Source organism: Aspergillus bombycis (assembly GCF_001792695.1).
Source record: "Aspergillus bombycis strain NRRL26010 chromosome Unknown contig00010, whole genome shotgun sequence".
Lineage (NCBI taxonomy): Eukaryota > Fungi > Ascomycota > Eurotiomycetes > Eurotiales > Aspergillaceae > Aspergillus > Aspergillus bombycis.
The window spans coordinates 323,559-337,124 of NW_019170012.1; the positions used below are offsets into that span (position 1 = coordinate 323,559).

At 49.1% G+C, this 13,566-nt stretch overlaps 5 protein-coding genes across 5 annotated transcripts; 1 reads left to right on the forward strand and 4 right to left on the reverse strand.

Annotated features, from left to right (window-relative positions):
- Positions 1–838: 838 nt before the first annotated feature.
- ABOM_004112 (dolichyl-diphosphooligosaccharide--protein glycosyltransferase subunit 4) lies at positions 839–1,075 on the forward strand (the record flags this gene model as incomplete). Its single annotated transcript, XM_022531242.1, has 1 exon — positions 839–1,075. The coding sequence occupies one exon, from the start codon at positions 839–841 to the stop codon at positions 1,073–1,075; it is 237 nt and encodes a 78-aa protein (XP_022392959.1).
- A 757-nt stretch (positions 1,076–1,832) lies between these two features.
- Positions 1,833–3,274, reverse strand: ABOM_004113 (putative C2H2 finger domain protein; the record flags this gene model as incomplete). The annotated part of the gene is made up of 2 exons (XM_022531243.1): positions 1,833–2,961; positions 3,030–3,274. 2 exons carry the CDS (start codon positions 3,272–3,274, stop codon positions 1,833–1,835), a joined length of 1,374 nt encoding a protein of 457 aa, XP_022392949.1.
- Positions 3,275–5,026: 1,752 nt separating this feature from the next.
- On the reverse strand, positions 5,027–5,867 carry ABOM_004114 (synaptobrevin family protein; the record flags this gene model as incomplete). Its single annotated transcript, XM_022531244.1, has 2 exons — positions 5,027–5,753; positions 5,830–5,867. The coding sequence occupies 2 exons, from the start codon at positions 5,865–5,867 to the stop codon at positions 5,027–5,029; spliced, it is 765 nt and encodes a 254-aa protein (XP_022392947.1).
- Positions 5,868–6,291: 424 nt separating this feature from the next.
- On the reverse strand, positions 6,292–8,457 carry ABOM_004115 (uncharacterized protein; the record flags this gene model as incomplete). Its single annotated transcript, XM_022531245.1, has 1 exon — positions 6,292–8,457. The coding sequence occupies one exon, from the start codon at positions 8,455–8,457 to the stop codon at positions 6,292–6,294; it is 2,166 nt and encodes a 721-aa protein (XP_022392946.1).
- A 1,210-nt stretch (positions 8,458–9,667) lies between these two features.
- Positions 9,668–13,077, reverse strand: ABOM_004116 (ion transporter; the record flags this gene model as incomplete). Its single annotated transcript, XM_022531246.1, has 3 exons — positions 9,668–10,977; positions 11,037–12,740; positions 12,816–13,077. The coding sequence occupies 3 exons, from the start codon at positions 13,075–13,077 to the stop codon at positions 9,668–9,670; spliced, it is 3,276 nt and encodes a 1,091-aa protein (XP_022393009.1).
- Between the last annotated feature and the right edge of the window lie 489 nt (positions 13,078–13,566).

The window sequence follows — 13,566 nt, forward strand, 5'->3', positions numbered from 1 at the left end:
GGAATATACAAAAGCAATCCAATCAGATCGGAACCCGCTTTAGCGCTGTTGTACTTTTTTTGGGAGGGGGCCAAAGCAAGCTGTATGTATGTATGGAGTATGAAGGTACTAGTAGTAGTAGTAGTAGTATGGGTACGGGGGTGCAGCGACAACGGCGTGTATCTTACAGGACAGCACACAAATCTCTCCCCCCCACCCCACAACGCGGCCGAAGATTTGGTCCAGCAATACGATGTGGTGGATATATAGGTTAAATTGTACCCGGGTCAATCAGATCGGAAGACCTCAAGTGAAACAAGGAAAATAGTCCAAAAAAAACCAGTTGAAGTGCGCGCCGACCAACTTCAACGGCGTCAGAATGACCTTGAAACGGGTTTCACATTAGTCACCCGTCGCTGACTGATCCCATCCGTTGACGCCTCAGGTACCCCAGCCTAACCCAACGAGGAACCAACAAACAGGTGTCACTTGCGACCGGCCGATCTCGACCTCCGCCCAGCGACCTAGGTACAACAAATAGTGCATACTATCAACTCCCTCTTCCATATCTACCAACCGCGCCCCCCTCATTGGAGCTTGGTCCTTCATACCCACTTGGAACTCAAAAAGGCAAGTCTTTCATAATGTGGCAACACTCCTACACCATTATCAATGCCATCCAAAATGCAACGACTATCCTACAATAACTGAATACTGACGTGGCTTCTATAGCAGCAACCACCCCGGCTTCGTCTTGCGACTCATCATACCGACCATACATTCCCTTCGTTCCCGAAGCAATCAATTGGCCTTGCTTTTTACTTGTACTCCGGGTTCATAGCTCCCCCCAACCATCAAAATGATTTCCGACGACGATCTCCACCGTCTTGCCGTCTTTCTCGGCTCCTGCGCGATGATGATGATTGTTCTCTACCACTTCCTCGAAGTCAATGCCAAAGATACTGGAGTTGAGGGTGCAAGTGAAGCGAAGAAGTCGACCGCTGCATCTCAGGAGTCAGTTGCTGCTAGCCCTTCGACAGCACCCGCAGCGGCTGCGGGCGGTTCCTCAGCCATCGGAGGAGAGAAAGACCGGTAGTGGCTATCTTACTTTCTGTTAGCGTATTTCCTTTCTTTTCTCGTTTTGATACAGTTTGTCCTTGGTTCCGATGGTGAAGACGGCACAAGCGCGACGATGATGGATACCCCAATGGCCTAGATTGGCGCGATAGATACCAGGAAAGACAAGCCAGTACATGATCCGTATGGATGTGATTACGTTGGTCCCTGAAATGCATCACTGTTGTACAACTCATTAGGCAATTAAGTCTTCTAGCGATGGTAAACCGCCTTGGAAAGGGGGGGGGGAAATAATGTACACAGAATATTCGAATCGCAACCAGCCGAGCGCCACTTCCTGGAATCGGTACCAACCCTGTGCAATGTAGGATAGGATACCGATACCGATAGATGCAATGGGGTATCACGCGTATTGTTCTAACTATCGATTTTCACTTCGTAGACATCCTCCTCGTTGCTCACTCTCTCATTCCGGGCGGGGGTAGCCAACTGACATCCGCTGGGATCCAACCCAACTCCAATCTGCGCTTTGAGCCTTTGAACCGCCTTGAAGATTCCCTGGGCCTTGTCACGCTGTGTATTATGCCCATGAACGAGATTAAATGCTCGGATTGAAGTTTGATGAGCTGGAAAAATAAGTGAATCCTCACTGCCCGTCATATGGGACTCTGGGATAGTCGAAGGAACCGGGCTGTGTCTAGTAGTACCTTGAACTAAAATCATAAATCAAGTATTAATAACCAATCTTGTAGATCAAAGATCACGTTGAAAAGCAATCAGCCAGATGCTTTCTCACCAGTTCCAGGCACTGATGGTCCATCACCTAACTTCCAGGCAATGGGATCAAGATGAGCGCCCCGTATGTGCTTCACTAGTTCGGCTGCAGGGAATTTGTCATCGGAGATGCAGCCCTTCCATGCGCAGGTGAGGGTGTAAGGTACATGCACTTTGTAAATATGCTTGGCGAGCATTGCCAGGTTATGAAGTTCAGCGTTACAAGTGTCCCATTCGCAGGAATAAACCTGATAAGGAACTGGAGGAGCCGGAGTGGAAGGAGCCACCACCTGGATTTTTGAGGACCCTGGGGGGCGTCCTGGAGGGCGTCCCGGCGGCCTTCCAGGTCTCTTCCCAGCCATCTTCCCCGACTGAATACTTGGACTTCTTGTCGGCACCTCTACTATGGGTGGTGTATGCAAAGCCTGAGGTTTGCTCAGCACTGGAGACTGTACTTGAATTCGCTCTGTGATTTCTGAGTGTTGTTGATTGAGGTGTTGCACTTGAGGCGGCGGCGGCGGCGGCGGGGGTGGTAGTGGTTGTTGTTGTGCGGGTTGGCTTTGTGTTTGTATGGTTGGTGCGGGCGTACTGTGTAATGACGGTTCCTTTGGCGGAGCGGAAACTTGCATCGGCGCCCGAGGCGGATCACGTGCTTTCTTAACACGCTGCATATCGACCATGTCCCAGCGAAAGGTTTCCAAGTCGGATGAGTTATCGACATGGAGGAAAACATCGCGCAAGCGAACGAGGTGATGGTTTAATGCCGGTTCCGTCGGATGTCGCCCGGCTGCGATTAACACATCTCTGGCGATCGTCCGCGGGTCATAACTAAGTTTTACAGCAGCATCTACCTTGCTAAGGGGTTTGACGATATCCACACGGTTCTTGAGGAATGATCTGTCTGTAGTATCACGGGGGCTGAAGGAGAAGGACGAGAGATTTTCTTTTGAGGCCGGTTTCGACGTGGCGGGAGTGACTGTAGATATCATGCCGTGTTTGTTTGATGGCGTAGAAGTGTCTGTACGGCGCCTTTTCGTATCGTGGCCATAGTCTGAATGTTTGGGTGTGTATGATTTCCATGGAATATTGGAATTGGTGAGGGGCGGCTGAGAGACCTGTCCTTGGGAGTCACTGGAGCAGTTGACGATGTAGAGTAAGGCGGTGGTCCCTGGTAGTAACCTGGCATAGAAGCGGCACACTGGTACTGAGCAGTGGGATTTGCATAGGGAACATTTGTTCTCATATATTCTTGGTTGGGCGGATGATATGGGGTGTGAAGGTAGGCGGAAGCATCAGCTATAGGAGCTTGTAACGCTGGCGGCATGCCGACATACGGAGCCGAGTCTCTTTGTACCAGTCCGGAGGCAGGTCCATATCTGTGGTCAATGCGATATAAGTCTGGTTGTGGATTATTTGAAAGCCAGCCATATCCATCGTTTGACATTTTGAACAACCAACGCCACGCTGTTAAAGCTTCTCAATTAAAGCATTATTCGGTATCTCAGCATGACGAAACTGGTAATGATATGAGATCATGTGCGTTCGTCGAAGAGGTGGTCACTTTGGCATGAAAATAAATTGGGGGTGTATGCAGTATAAAATGATTCTGGCGCGCATCGCGATGATCTTCCAATAGTGGGACGCGATGACTTCTACTTTCTAGTGTTGACCGCCTACTATTTTTATCCTAATGGCTGAAAAACACAATGCAAAATGCAAGGGAAGAAAAAAGTAAGCGTGCGGGCGGTACGGGGTCTCTCTGGCGGTCAAGCTTGCACCATTGAAGAGCCGCCAATTTTCTGGTCCCACCACAGCTCCCAAACCCTACGCCCAAGTCATGTGACGCACATTAGCGCTGGCGCACATCTTCCCCTGGCGACTTACCACGACCACATTTCACTCACGACACCCAGAGCCCAGTTTAGATCACCAATGGAGGCTCAAGAAGATGACCATCCTGTGCCACGAATATGGTATGGAAGTTCATTTCGTTGACCTTTTGAAGCTTTGGCTACCATCCCAGTTCCAACACGCGCCATGAGGGCAAGATCATCCCGTCTTGAAGTGGGTTCAAAGCCCACACAAGATAGTATTCATCCCTCCATGGTCGGCATCTCCAAGCTCAAGCTCGGTAATGACTGCGAGCAGATCCTGGGGTGTGTCACAAAGGGACGTGAAGCTGCCAATGCCTAGTCTGCTTAGGAGAATTGCGTTTTTGTCTGCTGTGTTGCACATGGGCGATTTGGCGCGGGAGTACATGTGATACTCAAAAGGAGATACAATAAGCCTGTTATGACCAGGCTTTTATCTTGTCTTTCTCATGAGGCCAACGTGCTCTGCACCATGGGCATATTTGTCAAGCTATAGCCGCATCTGATGAGCACCTTTCAATGTTCAAAGGTCGATCTCGATGCAGGCTATCGCTGAATCTTCCCTCTGCCCCTTTTTTCAGGATTGTCCATCGCATCTTGATCCGATGACTGCTACATACTTAGCAAAGCAAAAATCTATCCCTCCTCCCCTTTCCCCAATACTTTCCCCTATTTAGCGCCACATTATCTCCTTATCAATCCCGTCTCTGGCGGATCAGTGGTTGAAGAGGTAAACGGATGGCGCAGAAGGAATTGCAGCAACCTAAATCTGGTAAAACCAGGGGTTGATCTGCCTTGCTTGCAGACTCGCACTGAAGCGTTGGCTAGGAAGCTGTGAGTTTGAGAGTGAGACACATTACATTGTAAGAAGTAAGCTTGGCTTCTATCGTCTGGTTTGCTATAGTATAGTTGTCTGGACCAATATTATTTGAATTTCTTTGATCTTTTCCTACCGCGTCCCTTTGTTCAGGTAGTATAAGTAAAGGATTTGGTGTACTCGTGTTTGCAAGGGTAAAAAATATATATTGCCCGCATGAATGTTTGTTGCGCTAATTATTCGGTTTCATTATATCTAAACACTGCACGTTGTCCCGCAAAAGGAAAATGAATGTATTATGTATAGAAGTACCAGCTGTAATAGTACAAGAGAAACTGCTAAACCGCAGAACAAAACCATCGTGAACGGCATCGTAAAGCCCCAGGTGATAATCTAAGCCGGCAATTTTATTGTCCCCGAACGCAGTAAATCTCCGACATCCCATCCCGTACGCAGCAGCGGGAACCATCACGACTAGATCAAATCGGCCAACAAGAGCACTTTCCACTCACTCATTATGACCAACACACTTCCCCCAAGCCGGTAGTCCACACCCTATCCCAATGAACAGATACAGTAGGAAAACAATCACCACCCCCAAAAGCACCATCAACTTGATATTCTTCCACCACATCCGCCTCCTTAAACCCCGACTCCGAATGCGAAAATCGTGCGCACTCCCACCCAATCGATCTGTCTTATCAACCAGCAGATCAATCCTCTCCCCGCGCTCCAGCACCCGCTCGATATTCTCCGTCATGATATCTCTCACACTATCGATTTCTCTGCGGGCTGAGGCGAGCGAGTCCGACGGCGGGGCGGTATTATACGTCTGGAGTAAGGAGCGTAGTTCGTTGTTGAACGCGGCGCAGCCGTAGGCCGGGAGGGCGGCGAAATCAGTGCTGGAGGGTGGGTAGGTGGATAGAAACTTGCGTTTCATTTCGAGAAGAAAAGCGAATGGGATGCGACGGCCCTGTTCGGCGGTCGCGACTACGATGTAGCTTAGCGGAGCGTAGGAGTTGGGTTCCTGGCGGGAGCTGGAATCGTCGCTCGCCCCCGTGGGCGAGTCGGCGATATAGTGCACGAAGAGGCGTTCATGGGTGTAGGTAAGCTTTTGCGATTTTTCGTGCGTGATTTTGGGGAGAATAATGGAGGCGAGAGAGGAGGCGGATGTTGAGGAAGTTCCCGGGGAGGAGTGCTCTGCGAGGATTGTGGTGCGGTGGGCTATGCAAGTGCTAGAGATAGTTTGATATGTTAGTCTTAGATTGAGGATGGTTATGAGATTTTGCAGTAGGTGGGTTATAGACGTACTAGAGTAGGAAGCTCGGGGGCTTTGAGGATGAGGCCATAGTGACTGCTTTTTCTGTCACGGAGTGTAACAGTAATATAAAGGAGCCTACACTTTAAAGATTGAGTGAAAAGATACACGAATAACTTATTCGCCGGCCCAGGAAATTTGGTGGGCGCCTAGTGGAGATAAGGTTGTCAGTAAAAAGGACCCGGAGATGTCGATAATCACAATGCCGTGACGTCGGCGCGCCAAGAACCCCGGATTTCATCACGTGGAAATAAGTCCTATTCTATGCCTTTCCTACAGAAAGCAGACACGATAAGTAAAGATTCTCATTGTTCCCAGTACTTATGAGAATTAGTGGCCACTGCTTTACGGAATACTTCTACAAATTACCACCGAGAGTATCCGCAAGTTGTGTTATCTCTTCGCAGGTGGAGGACTACGCAAGTCTCCGTTCAAATCCATTTCCTCAAAATCACTCAAGTGGTGTCCATAACGACAGTGTTGTCGCCATCGCTGTCAAAATCGAGAGAAAAATTATCGTCGCCGTCAGCTGACGAATTCAACAGGAAGTAGCAGTCGTCAACTGCTTCGTGGCCTTCAAGTGATGCTGGCTCCTGGTGATTGCTGCCCCCACTCTTGTCTCTCTGAGAACTAGCAGCCATTGATTGTATAGACATGGCTTCCGTTATATAACCATCAGTGGCCCCGTGAGAAGCACCTTGGACGGTACTCTCTATTTCTTTAGCGCTGATGATCGAGATTGAACCGGCGGTTGACGCTGCACTACTCAAGTGGACATCCGGACCCGGTGCAGAGAAACCTCCTGTTTCTAAGAAGGGGATATCTTGGTCCATGAAGACTCCTCCTGTTCCATCATCATTTCCCCCTGCCCATAATGGTAGATATTTGAGTTCAGTTTCGGTCAGACAGGTAACAGTGTCGGTTCTCTCGGTCGAGCCTCTACCCAGGTCAAACATCTCACATGCGTGCTTGGCCACATATAGCTGTACATCTGAAATGAACATGTCCAGTTTGAATGGGCCTTTACTGTTTGATTGTAATCCGCGTAACCAGGTCTCTGGGTCACAGTCGTCCTCCATATCCCAGGGGTACCCTGGTTGTGTTTGGTAATTGGGAATTTGGTGGTTCACAAAAGAGTTGAATTTACCCACCATCCCACATAGCTCACTTCGTGTCACCGGTCTGATTTTCGCATCGGCATGGGTCCTGAAAGCTGGTACCCAATTTCCCAAGCTAGCAATGGTAGAATCCCAAAACGACTCCTTAATATCTGGGAAGTGGCTTCCAGTAAATGGTTCATTCATGAGGTTCTTCCAGAATGTCCTAGCCAATACACGCTCTGGGTAGCGCATTGAGCTATAAACGTACTTATAGTGTATCGAGCGATCCTTACCCAAACTCCCGATCACTGGTGGTAAACAAATACCGTTTTGCCTCTCCAACCATTGCACGATACGTGCTCGAACATACTCCTTGCAGGTTAGGATGAGTTCGGTCATGAGAATTTCCTCCCAATATGTTTCTGGGGTGAACTTCGATAGGTGCAGAAAGCTTGGCAATTCGAAAAGCCATTTCATCTCAGAGCCTGCTAGATCGATGAATCGACCAATAACATATTCTAGAAAGCTTTTGCTTGCATATTCTATCCGTTGGAGCTCGCCATCGTCCAACAATGGCTCCCGGAAACGCTCATGAAAGGTCCATTGCGGTCTACCTTGTAAAGGTGGTTGATCTGAATTCGCTAATAGAAGCAGTGCCTCCTCCCCAACAAGGACCGAAAATGAGTCACGGCAAAGATAGTCATGTTGTACCCCACAGGCGATTTTGTACGCAATCTCGGGGTGGTATTCTATGAGACGAGCATTTTTCGGGTCGTAAAACCAGGATAATATGATATCGCTAATTCTTGGCACAGTGGATACTCCGAACAGCCTAGCCAGTGCGAAGAAGGTCCAGAACTCGCAGGGGGTGTCGAGCTTGGGTGAGAACCCTTCCAAAGCATATATAATGTGCTCAATACCTCTATGGTGTCGAGCTACCGAGTATTCCACAGGAAGATCTGGCTTGCTTCCATAAGCATTTGAACTGGTGACGATTGAGGCAGATGTACTCTCTAGCTTGCTTTCTGGTGGTTCGAATTGATCTTCACCACCAACGCGGGCAGGGGCTAAATCCCACCAAGCTGTGGTAGTGTTGTCCCAGTTCCTGATCCCTAGAGGGCACGACAACTCTGTGAGAAATATGACAGCATCGTCTTCCACCGTAGGAGGAGTGATATCAATAACGTATTTAATCCCATTTGTAAGCTTGCCTTCGAGTCCGCGGCGACTGATGGCCCGAGCTTGAGCTCTTGGCTGGAAGAGGTCCTTAAAGTAATCAGAGCCAGTATCCAGAAGTTTCTGGCTATGGATACGGTGGGGGATGGACCCAGGTGAGCGTGGCAAGACTGAGGCGCATGGTTTCTGTGGGGGAGGATCAATATATAGCAGCGTGTCTGCATCGCCAAGGAGAAGTAACCTTGAGCAAGGACTATCAACATTTGTGCTTGATGTGGGAGGATCCATGTCTAATCTTGGGACATATGCGCTTGAGCCCGCTGACAGCCCAGAAGAACCATCCATTATTGTATGCTTCCCCAGAGCTCACACGCGTTGATTCGAGAAGCTTTTAGTATGGTAATAAGGTAGCCGGGACGTATTAAGAGTCGATTGAGATTTTCTTTTTAGTATATCTATTGAGAGAGGGTTAGCCAATAAATCACAACCGGCCATATTAGCAGCACCAGCTAGGTCAGACAATCATGAGAAACACAAGATAGAGTAGCCTAGATACCTTTCCAATTTCCCACGATAGACTTGGTTATATGTAAAATATGGATAGGATATGAGCACCAACGTTCGTCCAATGTAAGTAAAGAGATAAGACTTCACGGTCAAGTATCAAAAAGATATAGTAGTGTGAATTCAACGTAGTAGGCTTTTGCGCCTGGTTAGGATCTTAGAACAAAGGCATATCGAGGCTGAGTCACGAAGAGCCTCAAGGCTGCCACTATCCTTCTTTGACGTCAAGGTGATGAGTATGGAATTATGCAGATGTGATCGTTGTATGATCTAAGCCCCGTTCAATGCCACATAGAGTTTCTCTGAGGTGCCTGAGGATCCGCATAATTTCAAACCGATATCACATCAAAAGCCCTTTATTCATCAGAAACGACAATGCAAAGGTAATTTCTAGGATAACCACCTATCAATCCCATAGCAAACACGGCGCCACATTTAGCAGTGAGTTGGTTCTACCATTTACCATGTTTCGCCGGCCATATGAACGTCTTTCTGCTTTTTGTCTCTGTTCCATTATCATCTTGATACCAGTCTAACTGTATAGACTCATAGTCTGGATTAGATCCAGGATCGGGCCGTGATGGGTGTCGTCGGAGGCGCTTGGTCCGCCTTTGCGGTATCTCTCTGGGAAAAATGACCGCGGCATCCATATGGGCTTAGAGAAAGAACGAAACGCATTGAAATGTAGGACGGATGAATATGGGCCTCAGGGGTAAAGATTGTTAGTGCACCGCCGGGCTGGGGAGGAAAGAGTTGGGAAAGGGTTACTGTTTACATAGAAAACACTGTGCATGTGGGCAGATGGTTTCTCAATTGTGTATGGGGAAACATCGGGTATCAAAATTGCAAGTTGAATCCAACTATGAAACAGCCACCCAATATTTTTATACAGCAGGGCTGGAGAGCAAAGTAATATACACCACAAATATAAAATAGAAAGGCATTGCATAGAAACGCAAGAAGTGAAACAACGAATTCTAAAAACCAACGCTTATCTTATAATCCTCCGTTGCGAGCTCTCAGATGTCGCATCTGACGACTGCTCTCCACTACCGGTCTTGCTTCTTCGAGACCTAGGATGAGCCTTTTTCCCCTTCTTCTCTGTGCGCTTCTTCTCGCGCTGATTTCCTTTGGACTCGTCAGGTCCACTCTGACTTCGACTCGTGCCTTCACGCCGGAGATCTTTCATCTCTCTGATCACTTCGCGGAACCCTTCCTCAATATTGTTCATGCGAGCGAGCACGAGCTTGCTGAGCATATCCTGGCTACTGTGAGAGCTATCTGGCCGGCGCATACCACCCGTCACATATGCCATCTGGGTAGTCAGACTTGAAGGAGCGCCTCCGACAAAGCCATTCGCGATCGCCTTGTTGTCTCCTATGTCAGAGCCTAAGCCATGGAGAATGGAATCTGGCCCGCGCTCCCTATATCGCGGACCAGGAACCAAAAAGTGACCGAATTCCGGTACAGACATGGGATTCGAGATTGGCATAGTAACGTTCCGACTCCGACCATCAGTACTGTGCCTTCTCATTGCCCATCGGTCAGCAGAAGTAGACCTAGCCATCCAATCTGCGTGATTCGGTGTCTCTGCTCTGGGTCTGACAGGGGTCGATGGTGCTTCGGTTTCTTCACCATTGCTCGTTGTGGATAAGGGCCTGTATAGCATGGTGGCGCCTGAGTAACTCCGTGAATGATGCTTACCACGCCGGACGGGGCTGTTTCTCCGCGACTTGACTTTCGCTGTTGATGGCCGAGAGCTATAAAACTTTGGCGTTGCTTTACCGGGGCTTTCGTTTTGGGGGGTACCTTCATCGCCAGAGCTTTTTCCATTCGACTGATCTTCATGGCCGTCGCTAGTGAGCTCATCATCCCCCTCCATGCCTGTGTGTCGCGAAAGCTGCCGTCTTCGCGTCGACGCCATAAAACCCCTTCCGGCACGGGGAGTGGCTGGTGAGGATGCAATATAAGCGACGTGATCTTCGGGATTTGACACAACGGAGCGGCTTGACACGGTGAAATCTCGTAAACTTCGGGTGAGTCTTCTGCGGGAAGGGTGCCGTAGCCTTTGGGGTCTTTTTTCGAGCTGGCTGACTTCGTCTGAGTCCTGCTCATCGGGAGGGTTGCCCGGACCAGGACCAATGGTTTGCATCCAATTTTTGACGATTTTGTTGGTCTTTCTTTGATCCATCTCCCTTACAGGCTCCATGGCCTCTCCGTGAAACGGGCGTCGAAAGACCTCTTCTAACGCACGATCCTTCTGATACGTTGCCACAGAGGGTTCCCGAACAAGTCGAGGGGCTTTAGAACTGAAAGCCTTGAAGCGGCTATGCCGAAGGCACGTGTGCGAGCCGATGTACCAGCACGAGTTTGAGAATCAACCAGGTCTGTAGGCTCGATCACTTTGGAGCTGAGGATCGTTTTCTCGTAGAAGCAGATGGTAAATAGAATGGGCAGGTGAGTGATCTTGATAATTGTACGGTTAACGCGTACAAACTGTCTGAAGGGCATCACATAACGGAAAGGTGTTATTAACCAAGCGACAATGTTAGTCGGCGCCACATAAGAGAATAGTGCATCCGACTTAACCATGGAGATAGTGTTGACAGCAAACAAAAACTGATGTTCTTGGTTGGCATTCTGCACAATACCCATGAAGGAGTTAGTGAGAACAGTGATTAGAATGGTCACCACAACAAAGTGACAGATGAACAAGAACACAGTCAATATTGTCTTTCCCAGCGTATTGTAATCATTCCAGAGTGCCCATGCAGTCGGCGTGAACCCCATCAGCATCTGAAATAAGGCATACGCTATGGATCCAGGCGAACGATCTTCGCCACTGCCGAAGGACAATGTAAAAGCGACAAAGAAGCCACTGCATGCAATTATAATCAAGAAAAATACGGCTACCAGGTCGGAAGCCATGATCCTGAACGCAATAAGCAACTGTGAGAAGTATCGGTAGTGGTCCAGGATCGAGAAAAGTCGAGGGAAGAGGAGGACAGCGTTTGCAGCCAGGATATCATATGCCTGATCAGCGACTGCTTGCTTACGGGTGAATGGCATGAAAGCACCATACAGCCGCAGGCAATAGTAGCAGAAAAGAAGAAACAATATACCGAGGTCGAACAGGTTCCAAAAGCTCATGAGATACAGGCTGAAGCCCTGTTCGTTAAAACCAACAATCTCATCAAGCATGAAGCCTGCGCTCCAAAACCAAAAGACAACCTCTAGGGCAGTAATATGCACACGTCGCTGGTCTAGAACTGCGAGGAACAATGCCAGTAATACAGCAAACGACAGCGTCGAGAGAAACTGTCTGTAGCGAGGAACCCTCAGCCTAGAGAGTTTAAATAGGGAGGCATCTCTCGGGTCATAGAGAGTGACTGAGCGACGCAGCTCAGCCGATCTGGGGCTTAACTGGCCGGCAAACGGGTAAGGGGTAGTAGTAGTAACGGTAGTACCATACGTTGGCCCTGCACTATGACCGACTCGTGTCGGTGAGCGGTGAAGATAGTCTGCAGCCGAATGGAAAACGATGGTGCCCGCCCAGATCGCCTCCAGCTGTTGTACGACAAGCGGGTGAGACAGGAACCGCTTCGCCTGGGCACGGATCGCTATCTCGAGGCAAGATATGCGGGCTACCCCAGGCCGCTTGTTCCCCGCAGCAGGGGTCCAGCCCGGGGGTTGTTGGGAGTTCCCGGGCAACGACTGGCCCTGGAGAGGAAAAAACTCATAGGAGAGAGCATCGATCAACTCTCTCGTGGTATACTCTCTCAACAACTTTATGGCAAGAAGCTCACTCACCATGGCCCTGGTCTGGCTTGTGCCACTATTGCCGGGGTTAAGGTGGACTTCTTTGTTGAATTGCAAACAGTTGGTCAACAGCGCATATAGTGTGGCCCGAGAAAAGTGAAATGCTCTAATCTGTTGCTGGATTGGTTTTACCAAAAACTGAGAGATCTGCGGCGACCGCAACTGATCCCAGGACAACGTGGTCTCACAGCGAGCTGCAATAAGTGCGCGAATCGCATGGGTGATATCGTAAACGGGGAGCGTATCTATATATAACCAAATGACCACCAGTCAGACATCTCAGACGATTACTTCGTTCAGGAGTATAAGATGATAAATACCTAAGTGAGAGGCTGAGAAGATAGGCAAAAGGGGACTAGACTCGAAAGGACCATCGTCTTCGTCCCCGCTTTCATCCTCTTCGCCATCGTCGACACCCTCATCAGCATCATCATCATCATTCCCCGGTATCTCCTCATACTGCGCTTCGGAGCCACGCTGAAGGAACGGCCATGGCAAATCCCGAGTCGTGTAGGGTGACGAAAATGGAGAGCGTTCTGCGTACACTCGACGTTTCTTTGGGCGAAGAAGAGAAGCAAGCATGATGGGAAAAGCCCCGTATTCCCCAATTTTGAAAGAAACTGGTGGTGTGGTTAATGCATGATCCCGGAGACGGAAGATGAAACGACGACGCGAACCTAGCACTAGATAAGATATAACGCCATGGGGTGTTTTATCAGCACTCTAGGGAGGTTCGCGTGATCCAAGAGGCAATTTTCTGATCAACCAGAAAGGGATGTAGAGATCAAAAACAAGCCAGGGCAATTATTTGCTGGGACAATTGACGCAGTTCACATGCGCCTGCATGGCAGGATTAGTAGTCGTAGTGGAGAGGGGAAAGATCGCTCTCACGACGCGGCGCATCCCAGAAACTTTTGCCGCAACGCGATTTAATTTTAGTGCCCTTACTTTAACTTTTTTTTTTCCCAGCTGACCCATAAGTTGATAACCGATCAGTTGCACACCCTATCAAAATCTTCGCGGCAGGAGAGTGGCTAACCTCGGGATACGATATGGTCGCGGTGTAAATCT